The sequence below is a fragment of the Taurulus bubalis genome, assembly GCF_910589615.1.
Source record: "Taurulus bubalis genome assembly, chromosome: 7".
Classification (NCBI taxonomy): domain Eukaryota; kingdom Metazoa; phylum Chordata; class Actinopteri; order Perciformes; family Cottidae; genus Taurulus; species Taurulus bubalis.
Window position 1 is genome coordinate 25,177,521 of NC_136595.1, and position 26,055 is coordinate 25,203,575.

The 26,055-nt window shown below is 44.8% G+C and overlaps 3 protein-coding genes across 3 annotated transcripts; 2 read left to right on the plus strand and 1 right to left on the minus strand.

Annotated features, from left to right (window-relative positions):
* Window positions 1–7,734: 7,734 nt before the first annotated feature.
* On the plus strand, window positions 7,735–13,253 carry echdc2 (enoyl CoA hydratase domain containing 2). Its single transcript, XM_079221180.1, has 11 exons — window positions 7,735–7,956; window positions 9,254–9,321; window positions 9,418–9,505; window positions 9,579–9,665; window positions 9,779–9,871; window positions 11,062–11,118; window positions 11,244–11,306; window positions 11,388–11,512; window positions 12,397–12,447; window positions 12,530–12,577; window positions 12,721–13,253. The coding sequence occupies exons 1-11, from the start codon at window positions 7,740–7,742 to the stop codon at window positions 12,796–12,798; spliced, it is 975 nt and encodes a 324-aa protein (XP_079077306.1). The 5' UTR covers window positions 7,735–7,739; the 3' UTR covers window positions 12,799–13,253.
* Window positions 13,254–13,274: 21 nt separating this feature from the next.
* zyg11 (zyg-11 family member, cell cycle regulator) lies at window positions 13,275–21,876 on the minus strand. The gene is made up of 18 exons (XM_079221181.1): window positions 21,743–21,876; window positions 21,471–21,636; window positions 20,824–21,035; window positions 20,407–20,724; window positions 20,166–20,279; window positions 19,957–20,073; window positions 19,733–19,873; window positions 18,536–18,712; window positions 17,616–17,680; window positions 17,433–17,532; window positions 17,281–17,331; window positions 16,725–16,886; window positions 16,492–16,539; window positions 16,196–16,393; window positions 16,060–16,112; window positions 15,045–15,142; window positions 14,738–14,924; window positions 13,275–14,653 (listed from the first exon to the last, which is right to left on the minus strand). Exons 1-18 carry the CDS (start codon window positions 21,764–21,766, stop codon window positions 14,647–14,649), a joined length of 2,238 nt encoding a protein of 745 aa, XP_079077307.1. The 5' UTR covers window positions 21,767–21,876; the 3' UTR covers window positions 13,275–14,646.
* Window positions 21,877–22,282: 406 nt separating this feature from the next.
* coa7 (cytochrome c oxidase assembly factor 7) lies at window positions 22,283–24,983 on the plus strand. The gene is made up of 3 exons (XM_079221040.1): window positions 22,283–22,625; window positions 23,199–23,339; window positions 24,099–24,983. Exons 1-3 carry the CDS (start codon window positions 22,520–22,522, stop codon window positions 24,542–24,544), a joined length of 693 nt encoding a protein of 230 aa, XP_079077166.1. The 5' UTR covers window positions 22,283–22,519; the 3' UTR covers window positions 24,545–24,983.
* Window positions 24,984–26,055: the final 1,072 nt, after the last annotated feature.

Here is a 26,055-nt window from a genome sequence, read left to right on the forward strand (position 1 = left end):
TACGTGCTTCGTGTTTGTGTTGCGCGCGCGAGTTGACACTGGCTTGATTGCAATGGTGGTGACGTCAGCAGGCGGTCCTCTTCCTGAGAAAACCAGACGTCCAGAGAGTGAAGAGCGGAAAGAGACTCAAAGTAATGAGAGGAGGAGGACAGGTCCCCTCTCTCTCTCTCTCTCTCTCTCTCCATCCCTCTCTCCCTCCATCCCTCTCTCTCTCTCCCTTTTCTTTCTCCCTGTCTCTCTCCCTCTATTTCTCTTTCTTTCTCCCTGTCTCTCTCCCTCTCTTTCTCCCTTTCTCCCTTTCTCCCTTTCTCCCTCTCCCTCTCTCTCTATTTCCCTCTCTCTCTCTTTTCCCCTCTCTCTCCCTCCATTCCTCCCTGTCTCTGTCTCTCTCTCCCTCTCTCTCTCTCTCTCTCTCCCTCCCTCTCTCTCTCCCTCCCTCCCTCTCTCTCTCCCCATCTCTCTCTCTCCATTCCTCCCTGTCTCTGTCTCTCTCTCTCCCTTTCTCCCATGTGGCCTCAGCCTCTCCTCCTTCTGTCCCTGATGTCTTGTTGACAACATGATGCATTCAGAATGGATTATTGTGTCTGCTCGGTTATTATTTTCATTATTTATTTATTTATCGTACTCAAGTATTTCTTTTTTGGAAGTCACACATTCAGCCGTTTCATTAATGCGTCGTTCAATGGAACAAAAGCAGTTAAAGGTATAATACTTTGGAGTAATATGATGGATTAATGCAAGAGTTATTATATCTGAATGTGGTGTGATAGTTGCCATCCCAACCATACATTTGCCGCGCCGTTCCTTCCCTATACGACTGCCAGGACATGAATAAATAATGAATGATTTGGTGTAATTAAAGTCATTAGTAAAGAGGTTTAAATATTCAAACAATTAGCATAATTACTGGTAGCGTTCGAGCAGCTACTCCTTTTCTTTGGATGCATTTGAGGAGCTCTTTCCTCAGGGGTCAACCAGAGGTCACGTAGCGTCATTGCAGCCAATGAATGGAAGGTTTCATCCTGTTTCCCCATGTTATGTACATTCAGATGTAAAAGGACAAACATCAGCACCTTTTAAAGTTCACTAGTTAACACGTTATAGCTCGTTTATTTAATTGCCGCTACATTTTTTCGCTGTACAGATATGAAAGTGGTCTCTATCGTTTCATCAAGGGAATTTCCCAAAATGTCAAACGATTCCTTTTTAAGTTTCCAGCCTCAGTGCTCTGGCTTTTTAAATCCGCTATCCAATACAAGTCATTATGCACAGAAACTTTGCACACTGAGTCTGATGCGTTTTATTATTTGTAATTATTGTATATATTGCGCATCATTTCAAACCTGTATGCCTTTCGGTATTGTGTAGCTTTCACAGCGTCTGCGCTAGCACGTTAGCATCATAGACTGGATCAATAACGGACCCAAACGGACCCGCTCCGGCCGTCGCCATCTTGTTAGCGACAACACAGCGTACTGTGTGTACTCTGAGCAGAACAGTTTTTTTACCAGGCTGTAAACACATTTATTTCCGCTGTAAAGTTGTCCGTTTTAACATGGAGGTCTCGCTTTCGGAGCCTCAAGTGGTCATTTGAAGAACATGCGGTTTGCCGGCGCTCCCAGGTCGGCTCCATTTCTCTGCATGCTAACGTTTGGTAACTACCCCGAAAACAGTTGCAGCTGGGGCTGATCTGAACATCATTATTTTTCCAGGTGACGTGATGATGCTATTGCCAATCATCCCACAGAGGGGCCATGAAGGCCTGCGCCAAATGTGAACGGCAACCCATATAATCGAGATGGAATACATATTACATCGTTGGACAAAGCGAATGGATAATATAATATGTCCCATGTGGCGCTTTTCATATCACATCCATCTGCACCGCCGCTGAAGGATGCGCAGCCTGGAGGAGGAGGAGGAGGAGGAAGAGGAGGAAGAGGAGGAGGAGGAGGACCAGCACCTGATCAGCAGGGCCGGTCTGATCCCTCCGTCGTGGACTTTGCTGTCTAAATGGCCCCAACGGATCGGGTTCAGAATCATTAATGTGACTTTCCTCCCCGGCTGCTCCAAACGGTGTCAGCTTCCAGAGGTGCACCTGTACAGACACACCTGTGTGTGTGTGTCTATACAGGTGTGTGTGTGTGTCACAGTTGCATGCTATTTGGAGGCCTTGTGTGCGTGGATGTTTCCTTGCGAGTGTGTGTGTGTGTGTGTGTGTGCACGTGTGGGCCTCATCGTTACTTTTTAATAAGGGTGCACGCACACGCAGTGTCGGCTGTCAACTCGCCGGTCTGATCCCCGACCTCCCCGTCAGAGGCGTCGCTCACCTTCGCCTCACACCCGTCGCCTCACATCTTTTAGACACTCCCGGACTAGATAACCACATTTCCTCCGACCCTTTCTCTTCCTCCGTGTGGAGCTCTTTCTCACTGCGGCTCAGAGGGGTTGTAACTCTTCTCCTAACCGGCCTCGCTATCTATCAGCGAGGTCGAGGTTTTTCTTTTCCCCAGCACCACCTCCATCATTCTAATGTAACTAAAGAGTACCTCTATCAGTCACCCTGACTGCCTCCATACCAGATGGTGTGTGTGCGTGTGTGTGTGTGTTCTGAGAAGATGAAACATTAAAAACACAGTGTTTGAAATTCACATTTTACTTCATTTGTGGCCTATAATTCCTCAGTAAAGAATAGAAAATGTATCTGAAATTGGTTGAATATCGGATATAGTTTAGTTTAGGTGCTGTGCGTGGAGAATTCACTTATTCACAGTAAAATACAGTATACAGTATATACAGTTATTCCCACTGAACTGAAGACGTACCTCTTTAAAGCTACGACAAGGAGCTTTTATTTTGTGTTGATTCTGGCGCCCCCTCTGGACAATAAATGCATTCAACCATGAGTACACACTCAGAACAACAAGAATCAAGAAAGTACAATTTCTTCAACAAAGTTAAACTACAAAGTGCGATCAGTAAGAGACATTTAAGTGCTACTAAAGTGCTACTAAGGCGCTACCTTCTTTATTCAAGGTATAGTCGAAAAAGATGTGTTTTTAGTTTGCAGTGACGGAGCTACAAGCCGATTGGCAGAAGCTGAGTAGAGTGAACGGGCTTGGGTGTGAGGTTTTACCATGTCCTGGATGTAGACGGTAGACGCGTGGCGGCCACCGGTAACCAGTGAAGGTCGCGGAGTAGTGCGGGTGATTTTCGGGAGGTTAAAGACCAGTCGAGCTGCTGCATTCTGGATGAGCTGCAGAGGTCGGATGGCACTAGCAGGTAGACCTCTCCGAGAGAGAAGAAATAGAAGATAGTATCCTTTGTATGCCTTTCTGTGTTTTCTCCGTCTTGTTTCCTGGTTTGTTGCATTCAGGGAACAGGGTTAGTGAAGAGTGAAAATGTTGCGCCGGTCACTCCTCTCTCAAACCCGTTTGTAACGACCTTCGGGTGCTGCTTGGACGGAGAGAAATTGTGGCTGCGATGCTTTTGGCGGAATGAAAAGATGTAGAGGAGCACCGGGCGGTGATGGGTTCTGGTTCTGCAGCAACACTTCAGTGGAGTCGATGTGCGACCGCCCCAGCAGTCACAACTCACAAACAAATTTGCAACACCTCCAATGCATATTTTCTTCTCTCATATTCTTTATCTCCGTCACTAATCCTCCCACCGCAAACACGTACACACACAGACTAGAACACACTGTTGTTTTCTTCCACGGCTTCATAAGTAAATTATCTCTTAACACGAGTTAAAAACAGCCGTGCCTCGGGATCTTTTTCTTTCTTTTTCTTTTTTTTTTTATCATAGGTGACAATATAGAGCAAAAAAACAAAACCATCCATGAATGTAGAATGAGCTTTAGAACAGGAGAGCTATGTGTGTTAGTATTACAGTATATCTGACAGACACACACTGTACACGCCCCGAGCACGGCGCTGTCTCGCTCGTGACAGGCAGCTCCGGTAACAGGACGCCACTCACTCCCTCTGACTCATGCCCGGCCTCGTGCCCCGTCACCAGGCCCGAACACGGCCCCGGGGCTCTGCTGAGGCCGCTGTCGTGCCGCAGTCATACAAGCCATTTGTTGGGAAAGGATATTGGACGGAGGCGTTTGTGACTTTTTGACTTCAGTGGCCTGTCACTGACACTGAGAGCGGATGATGAAGGAAACCGCTGGCAAAGGCCCTCGTTGTGAAAATGACATAACTGGTGGCGAGCAAAAGGGAGTCGAGGAGCGACACGACAAAAAAAAACAGCAATCCGCCCTCTGATACGAGGCTGACCCCTGCAGGATAGGAGGGGGAATGCTGGAGGCCCAATGTCCCCCTATAAATAAATGAAACAGAACTTTATGGGCCACATATTGAGTTACCGTGATTACACCAAAACATGCTATGTACATTGTGGTGGTTTTATTTTTGCATTTTAACTCCTCTTCCAGGCTCTTTCCTCACTAGACGGGATTTCATTATCAAATCTGTTTTTTTTTTTTGGGTCAAAAACAGCATCAATCGGCAAAATTAAAAGAAACAGTTCATGACTCTGCTTTCATGTGTTTTCATGGCCCATCTTAAATCTTTAATGTTAATGTATTCCGTGCAAATGTTGGATGCGGGGCTGAGCACATGTGCCGTCATCTTTGTGTTTCACGCCTCTGGGCCTCCCCCCATGGTAGCCCCGTGTTTTAACATCACAGAGCTATGAATTGTGGGTAATTCCCTCAGGGAAAGTCTGCAGAAAATGCAGATTCACAGGAAAAGTGTGCATACAGCGGCCCTAGAATTGGGCCTAAATGTGCCGTGTCATAAGAGGCTAGGGGGGGAGAATCTGTCCAGTCGCAGCCAGGAGACGAAAGTGCAAACTCACTGAACAAAAACCAACCTTCTCCTTTGTTATGATGATTAATGGCGACCACGTCCTGTGCGCGCGTTCCCGCTGCCGTGATGCGTCTCGTCCGGGGACGGACCGTCCGTCACGCGCCATCAGGCTCAGCGTCCGTCGCTCAGACGTCATCCGCCATCAGACCTCCGTCTCAAGGCACGTACGCGCGAGGAGGAGGAGGAGGAGGAGGAGGAGGAGGAGGAGGAGGAGGAGGAACACGCCACACATCACATCCCAGCAGCCCGTTGACCTCCGAGGCCCAAACCTCCGAGATCCGTCACCAGGTGACATTTCACTTCACTGCAACAGAAGCCGCAGACTTAAACCTGAGTGATCTCTCTTTACCTCTCGAATGACCTCGCCTGCGCCTCTCGCTGGCTCTTTATTTCCGTTTTTATAGAAACCTACGTGGGCACAAATACGTGGGATTGGCTTTGTTTCTACTCGGGTTCACGGTTTTGGTTTCAGCTCCTCTTGACCCCGGATCACTCTGCTGACCCGACACCCTGCAGCACACGGCCACCTACGCTCGGCTCTCGGGATGAGTTTACATCTCAGTTACAAATTAATATGATTCACTGCCCGGAGTCACCGGCACCAATGTCAATTGGGAAGAATAAACAAAACCAGACGGCAACAAAATGAGTTCACTGTCGCGGAAGAGAAGTCATCCTGATTGATGCGAATTGAATCTGATGTGACTGCTCAAATAACTTATATTTCACAAATGATCCGTTACAATAGCAATATTTCTATGACAATCGTCTGGATATGCACGCACGCACACACAGCTCAGACTGTTGTGTCATCAGAGCCACGGTCTGACTGTGTAGTTGTGTAACCTGTAAAGACCCGCTCAATAATGCATGGTCAGACTAGACATGGGCAGCGGGACGGAAAACCTTGCCTCAACTTTGTCTGGCCACAGACTGGACAGTCCAGTGTGTGTGTGTGTGTGTGTGTGTGTGTAGACAGGAAGTGAAAACAAACTTTCAGAATTTCAGAGTCCTGCTGAGTGAAATAGTGACTGGTATCAGGTATTGCAACAACAACAAAAATAAGGTTTCAGGCGTGAATGATAAAATGTCAGAATATATATTTATATTTTAGCTCTCTGCATGGATTTATTGTAAAAAAAAGAGGTAAACCCAGAGCACAGATGATGCAGTTAGTGTCACCCACTGAGTCCTCAGACACTTGGAAGACATGAGACATATAGTTCAGCTTTTAATACTCTTCAGGCTTATTCATTACTTGACAGATAAATGGAAATTATTTTATGATTAAATGGTATTTTTAAATAAAGCAACATCTGAGTCTAGATCTATGAGCACAGCTGAGCATATGGCATACAGTATAGTTTGGTAACCCGTCAGCATACGGCTGAAGTCTAAATCGCACGTCTTAATCAAACGAAGATCAAAGGGAAAGAAGAACAACACAATCTTCAGCCCTGATATGAACACTCTGAGCTCAGCGAGGCAACGACCCGACACATATTCTGAACCTGCGGCTCCCAGCGGGACAATAAAGTGTTCTGTATCTTATCTCATCTAGTGGAGCGGCCCCGGCCTTCACCTACTAAATGGAACTCAACCAGGGAGACTCGAAATGACTAAAACATATTATAGAGATGCTAAAAAGACACAAAACAACCACAAAGAGAAACAACAAAGCTGCAGTGAGACACAAAGAGACTCACAATAACTATGAAAAGACACAAAACAACCACAAAGAGAAACAACACAGCTGCAACGTGACGCAAAGACCACAAAAAGATGTGACACAAAAAAGGACTACAAATAGACAAAAACTACAAAGAGACCAAGACAACTTTGAGATGCAAAACAGCTACAAAGAGACATAAAGAGACTCACAACAACTATGAAAAGAGACAACACAGCAAAAAAGATACACAAAAAATGCAGACAAAGATACAAAAACAACTACAAAGAGACCAAGACAACTTACAGGTGCAAAGAGACACAAGGAGACCACAAAGAGGCGATGAAAAGAGGCAACACAACAAAAAAGAGACACAAAAAAGACCAGGAAGAGACCATCTTAGAGGTGCAAAACAGCTACAAAGAGACACAAAAAGACTCACAACAACTATGAAAAGACACAAAACAACCACAAAGAGATACAAAACAGCTGCTAAGTGATACAAAGACCAGAAAAAGAACAACAACATTGGGACACAAAAAAAGGACTAGAATTAGAGAAAAACTACAAAGAGACCAAGACAATTTACAGGTGCAAAGATGCGCAATGAGACACAACAACTCTGAAAAGAGGCAACACAACAAAAAAGAGACACAAAAAAGGACTACAAATAGAGACTAAGTCAACTTAGGGACACAAAACAGCTACAAAGAGACACAAAAAGACTCACAACAACTATGAAAAGAGACAAAGCAACAAAAAAGAGACATAAAAAAGAGACACAATAAATGACGACAAAGAGACAAAAACAACTACAAAGGAACTGAAAGTGACTACGGGAAACACAAAGAAACTACACATAGACAAATAACTACAATGAGACACAAAAAAGACTACCCAGTGAATTTAAAACAATTTAAAAAAAGACACAAAAAGACTCATAACAACTATGAAAAGAGATAACCCAACAAAAAAAGTGACAAAAATTACATATATAGCCGAGTTGGTGGGCCCCTTTGCGTGCCTGGGCCCGGGGGCCCTTTGCGTGCCTGGGCCCGGGGGCCATCGTCTCATGCGCCCCTGGCTCTCTGGTGCGCACAGCTTCTGAAAGTCCCTCCTCTTGCAGGAAGAAACCCAAACTTCCTGCTCCGCTGCACGACCTTCCTGCTCCGGAAAACGAAACAACAAACATGGCAGCCCTCCTCCGCAGACTGGCGGCTCTCCGCTGCTCGTCGAGCCCGTGGACGGGAGCGGTTCTGCGGGAGACGCTCGCTCCGGTCCTCCGGGGCGGAGCGCCGCTGCTGGCCGGAGACGGCGCTCCTCTGACGGCGTGCAGCCGCGCGCACAGCCGCGGGCAGCACATGGAGGTGGAGGTGGACGTAAAGCGGCTCGAGGGGGAAGACGACGGTAGGAGAGGATCAAACCCAGACGCTCAGTTAAAATGTGCACAGTCACTGTTTGACAGGGTGGGATGTGACCCCACAGTGTGCCGGGTTCACATATCTGTTTATTCTGCACAGATATGTGAGCTGGTTTCAGACCAACAGGTGGCATTCCCACAAGTGCTGGTTTCATGGAACATTATTTAAATAAGAGGTGGTTTAATTCTTAGTGAGCAGGATTATACAGATTATTCTCTGTACAGGAATATGAACCACGTGTTTCCCTCAAAGCAGAAACAGCTGAAAAATATCATTAGAACATTTCTTGGAAATGCTGTGACAAATTAATAATTAAACACGGATAAGAAAAGAAAATGAATGCAAAATTATCTCAAATATAGTTTTTTCAATTAAGGATGCAACTGAAAATCATTTATTTTATTGATTAAATCTAAAAAATATTTTCATATATATATTCATATAGAATCCTATAAAGATATTACAATTAAAATAATAGCCGTCATTGCTCATATACATTTCCCAGAAATAAACAAATAAAACATTACATCAGTATAAATATTTAATCAGTTACACTATAAGACAAGGAGGATCTAACTTTTATGAATTCATTATCAAAATAGTTGATTTTTCATAAAACTATGAATCCATAAACAGACCAATTTGCTTATTTGATCCCCTTCATCATACAATGTTATATTTATTTTCTATTTTCTTACTCCATTCATTACTCAGACAGAAATATGCTTCCACACTGACTGTAAGTTATGAAACATCACATGAGGATCACAGCGTGCCGTACGGAAGCCCTGAGAGGGAAGTGAGGGAAATAATATTCTGGATATCGACTCTTATCTCAGTCTGATCAGTTTTCTCTCCTGGGTTTATGATTTAAGAACACATGACAACATATTTTGCCAGTATAATCTTTCTAAGTTCATTAAAAAAATATATCTCCAAACACAAGTTTCTTATATTTTGTGTGAGAAAGTTTTGTACATTAAAACTCACCTAAAAATGAAATAAAAACATTAATGCTTTCAGCCCCGTGCGGTAGTGGTGCCCCCTGTGGCCGAAATGAGTATTACAACAACAAACACAAGCCAATATTTTTTTTTTTACTCACCTGTTTCTCAGATGGGGAGAAAAAAGAAGAATAACTTATCCTTAAAATGATCAAGACAATTTTATTTCTCCCTCACTCAATTTAAACAAGTTTAATCAAACTTTATACGAATGGATCACCAGATTATTTGTTTTCTTATCTAAAATAGATTTAACGTAAGTCGCTCTCTCCTCCTCAGGCATCGTGGAGGTGTTGATGTGCCGACCCAAGGCCCGAAACGCTCTGGGCTACGTGTTCGTGTCACAGGTGAGCCTTCATCGCCTCTCTCTCTTTCTCACACACACACACACACACACACACACACACACACACTGACTGAGCCACCGTGTCCCGTGTGTGCAGCTGAGGAACCTGGTGACCGCTCTGTCCAGCGACTCGGTCGCTCAGGTGGTCGTCTTCCGGAGTTTGGTGCCGGGTGTTTTCTGCGCAGGTGAGTTTTTTTTTCTGTCTGGATCTTCCGTGACTGAAGGCCGTGTTTAAATGACGGTGTTCTGGCATCACAGGTGCCGACCTGAAAGAGAGGGCTGGGATGAACAACGCCGAGTCTGACATGTTTGTTCACGGCCTGCGAACCCTCATGACTCAGATAGGTAAGAGAGAGAGTCCAGTGAGTGTGTGTGTGTGTGTGTGTGTGTGTGTGTGTGTGTGTGTGTGTGAGAGAGCATCTATGAACCCCCCTCTGTCCTTTGTAACGCCCCGGCAGCATCGTTGCCCATGCCGACCATCGCGGCGATGGACGGCGCCGCCCTGGGAGGCGGGCTGGAGTTGGCCATGGCCTGTGACCTCCGCACTGCCGGTGAGTGACCTCTGAGCCGGACGAGTCGTGCAGGACGGTGGAAGATAGTAGAGGCCATGTAGGGCCCTGCTCTGGACTGACAGGCATCAGCCAGAGTTTTTATCTAAAGGATTGGACATTTAGACATTTTACATTGTAAAGCTCCTTTTATTGTTGCGTTAGTTTTACAAAGGCAGGAAAAATCCTTTTTTTTTGGGTCCTACTTTTCTTGTTAGTTGTTAGCAGAGATGCTCTGATCATCTCTAATATTGTGGTTTTCCTCATGTATTTGAAAAGTGATTATATGTATTTAAAAACCAAGAGATAATCCACATATGATAATCAGTCTAGTTGTCTTCATCATTTTCCTTATCATAATGATCATATATATTTCCCCATCACACATTCAAATACTTTGGAAGTTTCCCTGCCGTGTAGCCAAGACCTTTTTGTGATCTAATATCTGATGACAAAGATCCAATCTAATATCTGATATTGTTATTTTAACAAATTACAACTCAGGAAATGTATATCTTTGTGTAGACAAAACAATCATTTTTCAATGGGGGAAAATAATCATCAGATTAAATGATGATGAAAATGATAATTGTTACTGTTGGGTACAAATATTGGAGATTGTCATAGTTTACTTTGGTTGAAAATGTTCGTTACTCATTACAAACTCATGGTTCTGTTTGAGGAAATTATACAGAAAATGACGCACAAGACATGGAGAATATTCCAGCCCTCAAAAGTAATAGTTTAACTTTAAGTGTAAGCATGCATCTCCCGTGAAGAACTAAAGGTTAAACCCGGATGCTGAGGGCTTCAGCTTTTGAGCTTTTTACACAAAAGAAAAATCCACAGCGGTCGAGCTAAAAAAAAACCAACAAATCTGCTGTTGTTCCTGTTTCACGTTGTTTTAATAATCCGCTGATGAGCTCAGGGGACTAATGATCGCAGACACATCTGCCCAGCTGTTCATCATGTCGCCGGATCCACATGTGATTGGTTAAATTGGTCGTGGCAGCTCTGTGATTGGCCGAGAGCTGACGAGCTTGGTTAGCAGGTGTTGGCGTCATAGGCATCAGTCAGACTTTACACCCCCCAACACACACACACACACACACACATCTTAATGGCACTCGGCAGCACAGACCTTCAACTGTCCTCTACATGTATGTGTGTGTGTATGTGTGTGTGTGTTTCAGCGTACACCGCACAGATGGGTCTGATTGAGACGACGCGGGGGCTGCTCCCGGGGGCGGGTAAGACGATGAGGTCACACACACAAAATTCAAAAAATGACCTTGCAATCCCCCGAGTGTGCAGGTATATAGAGAGAGGAAGCAGCTGCGAGAAGTTGACCTTGACGGGTGATTTCGTCCTGCAGGGGGCAGTCAGCGGCTGCCGCGGACGGTCGGCATCCCTCTGGCCAAAGAGCTCATCTTCACAGGTGGAGTGACAGAAACAAAGGATGCTTATCGTTCAGCGGTTGGCTTTGCGTATCTCACCTTTCACCTCTGTCTGTCTGCAGGTAAGCGGTTGGGAGGACAGGCGGCGCTGGAGATCGGGCTCGTGAACAGAGCGGTGGAACAGAACCAGAGCGGAGACGCTGCGCACAGAGAGGCACTCAGCCTGGCCAGAGAGATACTGCCCCAGGTTAGAGAGCAAAACACTCTTCTTCTTCTCCTTCTCTCCATTTCCTTGTGTTTTCTCTCCCTCCCTCTCCTCCCTCTCCTCAGGCCTCTGTCGCTCCATATTTCTTTCACTCCAGCTCAGATGGCCTCAGTTGGCGGGGCCAGAGTGGCAGTCAAGTGGAGAAATGGACCGCAAATAGCAACACACACACACACACACACACACACACACACACACACACACACGATTGACAGGAGTTTGCATTGAATGAAAGTGAGGTAGCACGGAGGAGATGATGAGCTGCTTGAGCCCGAGGATTTCTCTCTGAGTGTCTTTGTGGCTTCCAGAGAAAAATTATTTTCTCAATTTTTTGAGATTACAGACTGACATCATCAGGGTTATTCTCCTAGATTTGACAAAGGCCTCCTGCAGAGTCACAGAATATACATCACAATACACAATAAGGTTACCGTAAAAGTCGGGTTACAAGCCGCTACTACCTTTGGTCAGTGTCCCCGTTAGCTCCCCGCTGTAGCCAGCTAGCGCTCCGATAGAGCTCCTGCTAGCGCTCCTGCTAGCGCTCCGCTAGAGCTCCTGCTAGCGCTTCTGCTAGCGCTCCGACAACCACCGAAGGCTCGACACCCGACTCGGGGACGCGGGCAGTAGCAGCAGCAGCGCTAGCTAGCACTATTGCCCGCTGCTGCTAGCGCTTGCTACTAGCACTGCTGCTGCTAGCTTGCTACAACGGGGACACCCACCGGAGGTAGGAGCGGCTTGTAACCCGACTTTTACGGTAATTTTATGTTGTGTTGTTTTGGTCATTCCTCTTCTTTTTTGTGCCGGACTTTCATGGCTACAACAGTCTGCACATCGGCGTCTGACTCTCTTTCGTCTCCGTTGCCTAGGCTCCCGTGGCTGTGCGGCTGGCTAAAGAGGCGATAAACAGAGGCATGGAGGTAAAGCGTGATTCATAGTATTATTATTATTATTTTTTTTTTTACATCAGTGATGGCAGTGACTGAAATCTGTCTCTTCCAGATCGACATGACTTCAGCAATGGCAATAGAGCGGATGTGTTACACTCGGGTAAGACCCGCCCTCCATCTCATGCTTTGGAAAACATAAGTGTGTGTGTCGGACACAGATGATCCTCATGATTCGTTCAGTCGAGACATTCGTGAAACTCTCTTCGGCCTCCAGTCGGATCACATGACCTCTTCTGCTTTCAGGTCATCAACACACAGGACAGGAAGGAGGGCATGGCCGCCTTCCTGGAGAAGAGACCCCCGCGCTTCACCGGGGAGTGAACTCTTGAATTCCCTCTCGCACATTAAACCTCAAGTCTGATAGACGATTAACACCCATTGATTCGGTGTGTCGATGACCAGCGGAGGTCAGCGTTGGCTTTTGTGACGTTCAGGAGATCTTTAGTGAGACGCTTGAGAAACTTTTTCAAAATAACGACTCGAAGTCAAAAACATATATATATGTATAAAGTTCCTCATTATTTTTAAGTCAAAATATGGAAAGTTTCAAATTATTTTGAGATCATTATTTTAACAGTGCCACTATTTTCAGATGCTAACTCATTATTTTGTGATAGATTCTCATTTTCTTTCTTCATCCATGTTGACGGAAATCTGCTTCCATAGCTTTCATCTGATTACAAATGATTATCTTTCAGGAAAATAAAACGGTTTTAACACCTTTTTAGCTCACAGATTTCATTCGTCTTCATGCCATCTTTGTAATAAAAAGACAAAACACAACAAGCGTCCTCTCCAGTTCATGGGAACGTACATTCTTTATTTCCAAACTTGAAAACGTGACTCCCAGCAGCAGCAACGTGGTTATCATGGTCGGTCTTGTTTCAACTCTTTTGGAAAAGAAATAAAACATCGGGAGCAACGGAAACAAAACACAGGTTCTGCTGCTCTTTTGCCTTTTTGTTAAAGCTGATGAGATCAGCTCATGTAAATAACTATTGATCCACAGGGTACAATAAGGCCATGATTCACTGTGTGTGTGTGTGAGAGCTGTTTGAGTACCATTAAATAGTCCAATATCTTCATGTCCAATCACAATAAGTCATATCGTGACTAAAGCAGGGGTTTAACAAAACTCACTCGTGGATACTTCCCATTTCTCTCTCTCCGTTTACTTTGCTCTTAATCATAATTCTCAGATGAAACAAACAGCGGAACACACATTAGAATAATTTCCATGCAACCAATACTGAACAACCCAACGTCCTGTTTTGCACTCTTTTCTATTATGTACAAATTACATACTTTGCTTTGTTTTTTTTTAAGATGCAGCTACTTGTACATACACAACATGCGCTCACACCGAAGCTCCGTCTCGCATCATAAGCACAGCGAACAAACCCCATACATACACAAGTTTCCCAAAGAGAAGAGCTGTGACTCGATAGCACGCGTGTAAATACAAAACCATGATTGCCATCTGTGTCCAGAGGGGACACTTGCAGTTCACCAGATACGATTGATTGAATCCTTTCAACTCATGTTAACTCTGGATCTTCTGATTTCTTTTTTGGGGGGGGGCGCTAAACGTTAAGGGAAAAATAAACTGCAGCTCCTCAGGGAGATGTCTGTAATTTAACATTTTCATCTTTAACGTTTGGAACATTTAAACCCAGTGAACTCCGCCCACGGCGAGTGTCCCGTCGCGTCAAATCAAAAAGGCATTAGCTGGTTAAAAAAAAAAAAGAAATAAAGAGGATTGAGAGACCCAGAGGCGCGAGTTTCACTGCCGCAAACAAACTGGCGGGCGCGGCGCGAGCGTTCAGGCCAACCCCGGCGTGCTTGAGCTCAAAGCGCCGGCGTGCGCGCGGCCGATGAGCTGCATCGACCTCATTCAGACGACCGGAGCCCTCGGGAGTCGAGAACCCTCAGACTGAGATAAGGACGCGAGCGCTGATTTATTTTCTGTTTTCTTTTGGTATTAAAATCTTAACGGACAACCGGTTCTCATCATTTTAAATGTTGTTTTTTTTTTTTTTTTATCACAAGAAACAAAACAGAGAAAATAAATAAAGTTAGTGTATGTGTATGTGTGTGTGTGCAAAGAATTGCGGAGTCTTTGTCCTCTAGTGTTTTCCTTGATGACCTCTGTGGTGGGACCCGGCAGCCTCATTTTCTGAAAGAGAGAAATCATTTTTAAAAAAGACTTAAAGACCTGCGTCCACTGCGAGGCCGCTGTCACACACGTGAAGCCATTTACCTCTGCGGTGTGATGGCGGCGTTGGCGTTGGCGGCGGGCTGGCCGGTGCGGGCTCTGTGGCGCTGCAGGCTCTCCAGAATGCTCGTGGCCAACAGCTTGACGTCCTTGTGGGTCTGCGGGTTGGTGTGAACGAGCTCCAGCTGCTGCAGGCCGCCCTCCTCCAGCAACATGCTGCAGTAGCGAGCGGCTGCGGAAACACGACACGTCCGTGAGACGCGGGACTGCCTTGGACAGACGGCGGCGAGTCACGACTGAGTGAGCTCGCCTATGAAACCGTGAGTTCTGTATTTGCATGCGTCCGCCTCACCGTTCTTGCTGCAGACGTGCTGCATGGCCCAGGCCGCCCACAGCTGGACGCCGGGGGTGTGGAAGCACTCCAGCAGGGGGAAGAAGGGGTTAAAGGACCTGAAGAATGAGACACAAAAATACTATGTTTAGTATTTAGTCAAATGATCTTGACTGTATCTCTGGCTCTCAGAAAAGTGTGTTCTGACTCAAAGCCGTTACAATAAATGTTGATATAACTTGATATCCGACCTTCCTTTACTTGTGTCACAGGTAATGAATGCTGAATCAGGTCCTAGTCATAACATCTGTGTAACATATTGATTTCATTGTTTTTCTGCTTTATTATGAGCCTCTTATTCGACCGCAGGAACTCCACCTTTAGAGGAACCCTTTAGAGCAGTGGTTCTTAACCTGGGTTCGATCGAACCCCAGGGGTTCGGCAAGGGGTCAAGACACACAGTATAGCCCGGTTCACACTAGCAATGTCGGGCCGACACAACACGCACAATTTTTCTTCTTATGTGTTTGTGTGAAATTCATATTTTGTTGATTTTGTTCTTTGAACACAGTGATTTTGTGTGCAACTGATGCATGGTTCATTTTGATGAAGCTTGCAGGGTTCAGTACCTCCAATAAGGTTAAGAACCACTGCTTTAGAGGGTCTAAATTAAGTCCTCGTCGCAAGAACTCGTGTACGCTTCATTCATAAAACAAGGAAGTTCTCTCGTGTGTCTCTCTTTGTTTTGATAACATTAAGGTTGTTGTTGCTTTCAAGTGAGTGATTGAGTGGTAGAAGAGAGAGACAGCGATCTGAGAGAGAGAAAAGGTTATTTTCTGATTGCGTACAGATGTTTTACTGTGGACGCAGACGCTCTTCTCTGCGTGTCATTCATTACTGCTGCTCACTATCAAATAGTTAATATGTGACAAAACCCAGGTTTTTCCATTTATTTTTTCTTAATGAAGCAGGCGGACTACCAGCAGCTCTCGTCATGTGGCTTTTCGCGTTACTGTAGAGAAGCTGAAGAACTCACCTGTAGGCCACCATCTCACACTCGGGCGCGGGCCACTTCATGATGACGTCATGCTAGAGAGACACACACAAAATGCAGGAGACTCAAACGAACGTTTCAAAAACTACGGTAACGTCGTGCCGGTGAAGTTCCCTACCAGCTGCTCCAGCAGCGAGGACCGAAGCTCTCGGCTGAGCGTCCAGGCGTCCGCTCCTCGGGACGTCAGGTGGGCGAGGATGCCCGCGGCGAAGTAGCTGACCTCCACCTCCGAGCTGTGCAGCAGCGTGCTGATGTGGTCCAGGAAGCCCTGCACCATCAGCTCCACGTGCAGCTCCCCGACCTCGGCGATGTTGTTCTACGCGGCGAAAAGGGGGGGAAAAGGGCAACAATGACGTGTTAATGTTCATTTATTCCGTTTCTATAAAAAGGGCAATGAGCGAGCGGCGGACTCACCAGCAGGCCGAGAACCTTCTGCTGGATGGAGGACTCGTTGGGGAAGGACTGCAGAGGGGGAACAAAACAACAGTGAGTCAGCCGGCCCCGCCCCCGAAGGCTCACACACACACACACACACACACACACACACACACACTTCTTCGGAGCAACATGTGATGATTAACTAGCATGCTACTCTGTGCCGCCCTGAGTGCTTTTTAGAGGTTTGTTTACACGGCGACATTTCATACCTCCAGAACTTTGATGAACAGGTCCAGGCCCTGGTTCTCAATAAAATGGCGGCAGGTCGTCGGCGACTCGTCGGTGAGGTTCCAGAGTGCGCTCAGCGTGAACTTCAGGGTGGCGTCCACGACGCCCTGAGTCGCCTTCTGGCGCACGATGTGGAGCAGTTGCTGCAGGGTGTAGGAGGGAGCATATTAGCAACGGAAATAATAATAATAATAATTTGTTATTATGGAGAAGCAGCGTTCAGCTTTTCTGCTCCACACATCTGGAACAAGGACCCTCAGCTCCTTTAAATCCAGATTGAAGACTTTTCTGTTTGCTGTTGCCTTTAATTGATCCAGATTCAATTGCTGCATCTCACTACTGCATTTTATTTCTGCAACTGCAACTTTTATTACATTTTTATTTAGCTTTTTGACAGTTTTAGTGTTTCCTTAACTGTTTTAAATCTTAAATTATGTTTTGATGCTTTTAAAGCACTTTGAATCGCCTTGTCGTTGAAATGCGCTCTACAAATAAACTTGCCTTGCCTTATTAGAGCTGAAAAAAAGAGAAGCGTACCTTCACGATGAACAGCTCTGCTCCCAGCTGAGCCGTCTGCTCTGTGGACAGCTAGGAAAAGCAAACGTCTTAGCGTTGAGGGAAAAAACCCGACATGGACGCAAGGGTCACTGCGCGCGTGATGGAATATAAATACAGAGTACGACACTCACCTTCGCAGCCAGGATGGAAATGATGGCCACGGCCATCCTCTGCATGTTCTGGTCCTCGTGGTTGCAGAGCCACTGCATCACCAGTTTGGCAGCTTCGAACCTGAGAGAGAGGCAGACATTTCTACTGTGGCGACCTTTTACACATGCAGTCAAATGATTATTTTAAAAAGAAGCACTGGTCACCTGTTGAATGGAACCTCCTGCAAAATGCGATCACTGCACAGAGACAGCAGGCAATTCTTCTGCAGCTGCAGACGGAGAAAACAAAAACGGGCATCAGTCCAAAACCCGGACAACATCTGACGGAAATGACCTCACACACTTTGTTAAATGTGTATTCAGAAATAGGTCTTTGTGTTCTGTTTAAAACAATATGTTGCGTCACTTCCCATAATGACTGATTCATATCTCTGCGTTTGGTTCCAGTGAAGGTCACACTGATTTGAATATTTAATTAGCGGTGAACAAAGCACAATGTTGCTGTATTCTCTATCTGCTCTCCATCCACGTTGAGGAAAATAAAAAAAAAGGAAGCTGCACTATTTTTTGGGGCTACAAGAAGTTATCCAACACAACAGAATTGTCGGGCTGCACGTTAGTTTGCATGCAATTGTTCTTGTCCTGTCCTGATTTTTTTTATTTACATGTAAATCACCATTTTCTTTGCCACTCAAATTAATATTTTCCAGTATTATGAGACAAGCTGTAATCATTCAATATCTTAGTGTTGAATATGTTTACTAGAGTGTATTACACACGTGTGCTCCTGCACTTTGCCACTTTACTGTCGGCTTAAAGTCACGCGCCATCACTCGTAATTACCTCATCAAGAGGTTAATTCCTTACGCCATCTGCCTCTCAGTCTGCCATTAAGAGCTGCAATGCATGGTGACCTTTTGTCGGTTGGCTTGTCCATTATTGATGGAGACTGGTGGCATGCTGTGCAAAAATATACTTTATTCGAAAAGCGAATAACCCTTTTCCCCAGAGCTCTCTGTGCTGGTAAACTGTATCAGGTGTGCCAGCCAGATAAATGCAGTCGCTCTTCGACAAACTGGTTTTCTTTTTTTCATTTTTGAATGCGATTGCGGGCGTGACGCTACCTGCTGGTGGTTGGGGAACGTCCTCATGGCCTCCAGCAGCAGCTGAGTGACGGTGCTCAGCAGTCGCACCGGCATTCCCGCTGCCAGGTCCTGCTTCGTCAGGTTGAACACGCAGGCGCTCGCCGCCAGCTGGACATGCAGAGTGGCGGGGTGATTCTTCATACCCAAAACTACCAGCTGGGAGAAAGAAAACAAGAGAAGAAGAAAGTCATATTGCGTTAAAATGGACAGATGAGGAAGTCGAAGTGTGCGGTAAGTGAGCTTTGACATGATGCTCTCTGGAAGGAATATGCCACCCCAAGCTACTAGAGGAACTTTCCCTTTGAGTTGCTTTTGGCGGACCCTGTGGATAAAAGCGGAAGTGTTTCAAAGCGCCAGAGTCCCGTTTGTTCTCCCGTGCCTCCCTTCCCTCCAGCGGGCCCAGCAACACGGCCCGGGTCTCCAGCAGCGAGGTGAAGCTCGCCGCCTGGATTTGCGTGGGATCCGAACCCGGTGATCCCGATGGCGAGCATTAAGACCGACCGTGTAGAGATAGACACTCTTCTCGCTGATGGTCTTGTTTACTTACGTGGGTCATAAAAAGCATCGCGATTACAATGAGACCGCTTCATAACCGGTTAGAAGTTCCACACATTAACCTAAAAGTATGATGAAAAAAACTATCATATTATATACAGGGTTCATACACATTCTGACCAATGGATTTCCATGACTTTAAACCAAATTTTCATGACCAAACATTTTGTGAAATCTGGGTGTAAACAGTAAAAAGTGAGTAAATGTAGTATTTAAACTAACAATGAGAATTCCAAAGCATACAGTAAACCTTAAATGACACAAATGAATGAGACAATAGTTTGATTACAAGAATAAACATGTAAATAGATGCCTGTATGTATGCCTGCTTATATTTTGAGCGTCTATCTTTTAAAATTTAAGATTTCAAACTCAGTGTAAATGAACGTCATGAACACATGAATATAACACATTTACATGACTTTTCCAAAACTTTTGGGATTTTATTCCAGGCCAGGACTTTTCCAGGCCTGGAAATAACCATTTTAAAATTCCATGACTTTTCTAGGTTTTCCATGACCGTAAGAACCCTGTATATAATCGACATAGTTTTCTCTGAAATAAGGCGCAAAAGAAAACCTGTTTAATTGAAATGAGGAAAGTATAACAACGTGGTTTCACCTTGAGGATGTCGGGCCTCGGTTTCTCCATGACGTGGGTCAGGCTGAACAGATGAAACAGGGCTTCTCTCACAAAACCTTCCCTCTCACTGTAGCGACGCAGCGCCTCGCAGATCTGGGTCTCGTAGGCTTCTCCCGTCACCTGTTTACACACAAGAAACACTTTTCTGTAGCGAACCTGCATTTCTATGCGTAATGCTGCAATGACAATGCAAACATCCTTACCTTTAGAGTCCCTTCTCCTGAGAAGTAGTCGGAAAATCCAGCATCTGTGGCCAGAAGTCCCACAAAGGTCATCCCCGGTCTCTCCTCAACAAACGCTTTGACAGCCGCATCTGTGACCTGCAATGTTCACACATATTTAGCCTGCATGCTTTTGAACTGCAATGCTCAGAAACAAATATAAACACACACACACACACACACGCACACACCTGTTTCCTCCCAGACACATCCAGGGAAACGAGAGCGGGCAGAATCCCTGGCTGCCCGAGCAGCTGCCGAGCCACGTCAGAGGTAAACTGCTTATCATCGCTGATGTCCAGGTGCTGCATGAGCAGCGCATGTAAAGAACAAAACAAGCATGGCCGGTGAAATCACAGAGAAAGCGCTCTTCTCAGCATAAAAAAATCAAACAAAAACAGGCTTAATAGCAGACTCCTTCCTCCCACTAACCTGCAGAACATCCAACTGGCCTATGACTCCCAGCAGCTGCGCGGTGCTCATCTCCAGCCGCTTCAGCTGGTGCAGCGTTAGCGAGCGCAGCCGCTCCTTCAGGCCCAGCAGCGGGCTCAGGTTGGTGACCGAGGTGTTGGAGAGGTCGAGGCTCTCCAGCCGAGGCAGCGAACACACGTCGACGAGCCCGGAGTCGTAGAAGTCGACGTTGGCCAGAGAGAGGGAGCGGAGGCCCCGCAGGGAGCTGAAGAGATGCGGGATCGGCTCCTCCAGAGACGACATGGTGAGACCCGTCAGGACGAGTCGCTGGAGGGACTCCTGCAGCACGTTTTGAGGAGGGGGAAACAACCAAAAAACGTTAAAGACGTTTAAATTACTTTTAATATCAAGGGTGCCTTTGACAGACTCTCACTTTACCTGGCAGTATTTATTGGTGGTCAGCCCGTAGAGGATATCCGGGATAGTGAGGTCTGCGTTGACCCTGGCGGCGTCCAGCTCCAGCAGCCTGTGGGAGCAGAGGGCTTCCTCGAAGGCCTCCGCCGAGATGCGCGCCGTGCGGATGCAGGCCCGCCTCAGCCGCAGGTATTCGCAGTTACGAAACACGCCCACGGTGCTGTCGTTCAGCAGGCCTGCGGGGGAACGAGTCATGTTATCAGAATCAGAATCGGCTTTGTTGGCACACACATGGAATGTGACTCGGTTACATATTAGATACATATTAAAAAGAGATTAAAGGCAACAGTAGTCAAAAATAGTGCAAAGTTGTATGATTTCTGGGTTCGTGCATGGCTGAGCAGGACTTGCACAAGACTGCCTCTGTTTGCCAACAGTGTGGTTTTGGTTTAGGTGACAACATACCGTCAGATTAAGTGCGTTATCTTAAAAAAAATTAGGGTAAACAAGAAGCTTTTAAAAGTATGCAAGTGTAAGTAAAAACAAATGTTAATCAAGAGATGACTGCAGTTTTTCTGGTTTATATGTACCGGTTCAACAGGTGATTTGACAAGTGTAAAAAGAAAATAAACTCAAACATAAATCTGGTGTTTAAAAATAAAGGCCTATACCGTCAGTGGCCATCTTGGCCAGCAGCTGGTCCGCCAGCTCCTGCGGGAAGAGCACCGCCTCTCTGAAGCGCAGGGATCCGTCGGGGCGCTTCACGCAGAAACACTCCAGGTTCTGGCTCACGTGGGTCAGACACAGGTCCGCGAGAGCCGGCGGGGACGCCTCGTCCTGGAAAACAAACAACAACAAAAAGATTGCATTCAATGTCCTTTTTTTAAAATTTTAATTATTATTTTTTGTTGATTTAAGGCGTAATTAAAAGAGCACAACTGACCGTGTTTAGGAAACTACAGGCCATGGTTTATAAAATATCTTGGCTTTTGCACCACGGCAAAGAAACCAAATAAAAGAAAGATTTTTCGCCGTTTCCGTTTGTTCGGACGTTTTGGAAGACGGTAACCAGCACGAGACGACGAGCACCGACCGGACCGGGAGCGGCGACGCCAGCTAACTAGCTCACTTGTTGTCGCCTCCGTTGAGGAAAATCGCTCTCCGAGCAAACGTGTCGAAAGCCGTCTGCTGTGGCGGAATTCATCTTTTTTTTTGGGATATATATATATATATATATCGAATATAATCACCGTTGCGACCGCAGCTCTGAATAACGCAACCAGGAAGGAGGGATGTGTTTTTTTTCCCTCCACAGATCCAGTTAGCTAGTTTCTATTTTTGACAAGACAGACAGTAAACAAAAGGTCACAACCGTCACAACACTGGAAGTGCATAAGCGAAAGAACGGAGGGCGGGACTACGGAAGCCTAGAAAGAACGGTTATTAAAAACCCGGAAGTGATCATCAGCAGGAGACACGCCGACACTCACGTTGTTCGTGTCCTGTTTGCAAAGGGGAACTATTTTATAAGTAATTAGAGTGCACTTTTCCACTAGCGCTACGGTTATCGGTAATAAACTCTATTTGTTTTTATTTTATTATTTTAAGGAAACGCTTCTGTAACAGCGCTCGGTAAACCCATTCACCAAGGTCACAAGTACCGGTGGATGTAGGAGGGAGCTAAGCCTTAAGCACAAGAAGCCACACAAGTGCAGAAAATATGGCTGGACTCATAAACTTTCAAGACGAGAAGGAAGTGAAGCAGTTTCTCGACAATTTGGGAGTGGAGTACAGCTTCCAGTGCCACAAGGAAAACGACCCCGAAGGTAACTCATGCGCTGTTCACAGGCTGATGGTGCGGAAGCATTGGACACCAGATAGGGATTATCATTTTAATAGATGTGCATACAATGTATAATATACATGTACACATAACCAAACCAAGAACAAGACAGCACAGATTTTGACATTTGCATAAGTCTATCTATGAAGTAAATCATATAGTTACCTTCTTGTATACGTTATTACCTTGTCAAAGTAAAGGAAAACCAGTGTCATAGACAGTACTGTCAAGATCACCAAGATCATGAAGGAGGGGTTGCCAAACACTATACAAGAGGTTGCCATTGCCCTTTTCAATGTAGCTCTGAAGTGTTCAATAGACAACAAGAAAATGAAATGTTTGACTGAGGGATCCACTATAAATGCATCGCCTCACTAGAAGCAGAAGATAACCTGTTGAAGCCAGCTGGCAAACAGATAAAGACAACTGCCCTGTAGGTATCAGAAAAAACAGTAGATATTTTATTATTTTTTCTTTTAGTTCTGATAGAGATGTAACGTGAATGTTTGACGCGTGACGTCTGCCTCATCGGTTCTCCTCTCCTTGTGGCTCTCAGGGTGCCAAAGGCTCGCGGACTACTTGGAAGGGGTGAAGAAAAACTACGAGTCTGCAGCACAGGTGCTCAAACACAACTGTGAGACGAATGGACACGGAGAGAGCTGCTATAAACTGGGGGCGTACCACGTCACCGGCAAAGGTAGAACGGCAGCATGTCTCATTGTTTTCCTCATTACATCATCTCTAATGTTTGCAGTTCCATTGTGTATATGAACGGGACTAATAGTATGACATTAAGTATTCAAGTAAAGTACAGTGAACTCTAGATGTACAGATGTATTTATGTTACCGGTTACATTGCAAGATAAAGTTTACCAAGCAAATATACATGAAAACAAAGGGAAATCTAATGCTTTATTGGAGTTTAGATGATCCAACAGTGTGTGTGTGTGTGTGTGTGTGTGTGTGTGTGTGTGTGTGTGTGTGTATGTATATATATATATGTATATATATATATATATGTATGTATATATATATATGTATGTATATATATATATGTATATGTATGTATATATATATATGTATATATATGTATATATATATATATGTATATATATATATATGTATATATGTATATATATATGTATGTATATGTATGTATATATATATATATATGTATATATGTATATATGTATATGTATATATATATATATATATATATATATATGTATATGTATATGTATATATATATATATATATATATATATATATATATATATATATATATATATATATATATATATATATGGGGTAGTTAATGCACCACCTTCTGCATAGAAAGTAGTTTTAGTTTGTTTAAATAATTAGCTTGGTTAATTTGATTGTCACTTGCTGCACTGTCTTTTATTTCAGTGTCTGATTTGTATTCAAGTGATGGATTTAAAGTTCTTCCCACCAGGTGGCGTTACAGAGTGTCTCAAAACCGCCTACTCCTGCTTCATGCGCTCCTGCCACGCCAACGGAAAGAAGTCCACGGACGCGTGCCACAACGTCGGCCTGTTGGCCCACGACGGGCGCGCCAGCGAGGGAGGACCTGACCTCGCGGTCGCTCGGCAGTACTACGAGAAGGCCTGCGCCGGCGGCTTCGCTCCCTCCTGCTTCAACCTCAGCGCCTTGTTCATCGAGGGCAACGCCAAGGGGCTGGCGCCGGACATGGCTCAGGCCCTGAAGTACGCCAACAGGGCCTGTGAGCTGGGACACGTGTGGGGCTGCGCCAACGGGAGTCGCATGTACAAACTCGGGGAAGGCACGGAGAAGGACGAAAAGAAGGCCGAGGAGCTGAAGAATCGAGCGAAGGAGCTGCACGGTTTGCAGAAGGAGAGGCAGATCAAGTTTGGGGAGTGAATGTGACACTCGGTGATTCGGTGCACCGTCTGGCGTTCAGTTAGGTTGTTTTTGTGTGTGTGTGTGTGTGTGCAAAAACAACTCGTTCAGAGGTTCACATGTAGGAGATATGTTGTTTTAAAAAAAGAATGATTAAATGGATATGTTTGCCTCAGCTGCAGTCTGTCCGCAGTCACATTCAGGGAGTAGTATTGACTATTTATATTGGTAGATTTCAGCCAAAATGTAAAAAGTAAATGTAAAATGATTCATGTACAGTACAATATTAGATATAATGCCCTTTTGAAGGACTATGATTTGTGGTATAAACTTATAAGGTTAGAACATCTGTGTACTGTCATCACATTGTCATGTGCATCAGCCTTCATATCGTACTATGTATCCATAACCAGTGTGCATATTGTTAGTATGTATGCTGCAGAATTTAATTGACTTTAATTGGAACAAAGCTTGTGTAGTAAACCGAGAAGCTTGAGCACTTGGTTAACATACAGTAGTGAACCAAATGTAATTCAAACGGGTAAATATAGTTTTGTTATTAGGATGGTTAATAATTCGGGGGGGAAGTACAACTAATACACAGTCCCGAAATACTCTATTACAAATTAAATGTACTTATAAAGTATCAAAAGTTGGTGTAGTCATAATGCAGAATGGCTTTTTTCACAGTTTTATATTAATATCAAATATTATATTATTCTGTTTTTATCATTAACAAATACATGTAAGAGCATTTAAATGTTGTTTAATATACTTTGTGTACGACTACTGGGTAGATTAGTATAGTACTGCAGGAGAGTAAAAAGTACGAGATTTACCCCTAAGATGCAGTGGAGAAGAAGTAGAAAGTAGCACAACGTTGAAATACTCCAGTGAAGAAGTAAGTCAAAACTGTTAGTACAAAAACATATCAAAGCTTTTCTATGTTGTAGTTTGTCAATGTGAAGCCAGTTTAATATACTTTGTGTACTACCAATGTGTAGATTAGCATAGCACTGCGTCAATTCTTATAAGCATACGTGTTTATTTTTGTTATTATAAAAAGTAACAAGAAAAGAAGTAACACATTAGGTAACATTTTATTTGATACTACAAGTGTCAAATAAAGGCAGTGCAATAAATATAGTACACGGTTCACCCTTAAGATGTAGTGGAGTTAAAATACTCAAGTAAAGAAGTCAAAACTATTAGTACATGTACTTAGTTACATTCCACCACGGGACATAAATAAATAAAACAAGTACACAACTGCGGTTGGACCACAAGAGGGAGTCAGAATCAAAGACATGCATTTTGCGCCCTTTTTAAATCTCACAAAGTGCTTTATGGTGAGGTCCCTTCAGCGGGCACGAGGCTTCCTACCCCCTACTTCCTACCCCCCTAATCTGTCATATTTTAACCGACACTTGTATTAGCAGCCTGCTAAATGATGTACAAACTGACACACAGAAACTAACATATTTCTGTCTATAAGGGAACTAACTACAAAATAATCCGGCGTGTTGAAGGCT

What these genes read in the sequence shown, in the direction of transcription:
- coa7 (XM_079221040.1), top strand. Translation starts at nt 22,520, where the DNA reads ATGGCTGGACTCATAAACTTTCAAGACGAGAAGGAAGTGAAGCAGTTT. An exon ending in CAAGGAAAACGACCCCGAAG is followed by an intron (nt 22,626 to 23,198) that starts GTAACTCATGCG and finishes TGTGGCTCTCAG; the next exon opens with GGTGCCAAAGGCTCGCGGAC. An exon ending in GTACCACGTCACCGGCAAAG is followed by an intron (nt 23,340 to 24,098) that starts GTAGAACGGCAG and finishes TCTTCCCACCAG; the next exon opens with GTGGCGTTACAGAGTGTCTC.
- echdc2 (XM_079221180.1), top strand. Translation starts at nt 7,740, where the DNA reads ATGGCAGCCCTCCTCCGCAGACTGGCGGCTCTCCGCTGCTCGTCGAGC. An exon ending in GCTCGAGGGGGAAGACGACG is followed by an intron (nt 7,957 to 9,253) that starts GTAGGAGAGGAT and finishes TCTCCTCCTCAG; the next exon opens with GCATCGTGGAGGTGTTGATG. An exon ending in AGCGGATGTGTTACACTCGG is followed by an intron (nt 12,578 to 12,720) that starts GTAAGACCCGCC and finishes TTCTGCTTTCAG; the next exon opens with GTCATCAACACACAGGACAG.
- zyg11 (XM_079221181.1), bottom strand. Translation starts at nt 21,766, where the DNA reads ATGGCCTGTAGTTTCCTAAACACG. An exon ending in CCACCAATAAATACTGCCAG is followed by an intron (nt 20,725 to 20,823) that starts GTAAAGTGAGAG and finishes AACGTGCTGCAG; the next exon opens with GAGTCCCTCCAGCGACTCGT. An exon ending in CAGAGCTGTTCATCGTGAAG is followed by an intron (nt 16,887 to 17,280) that starts GTACGCTTCTCT and finishes TACACCCTGCAG; the next exon opens with CAACTGCTCCACATCGTGCG.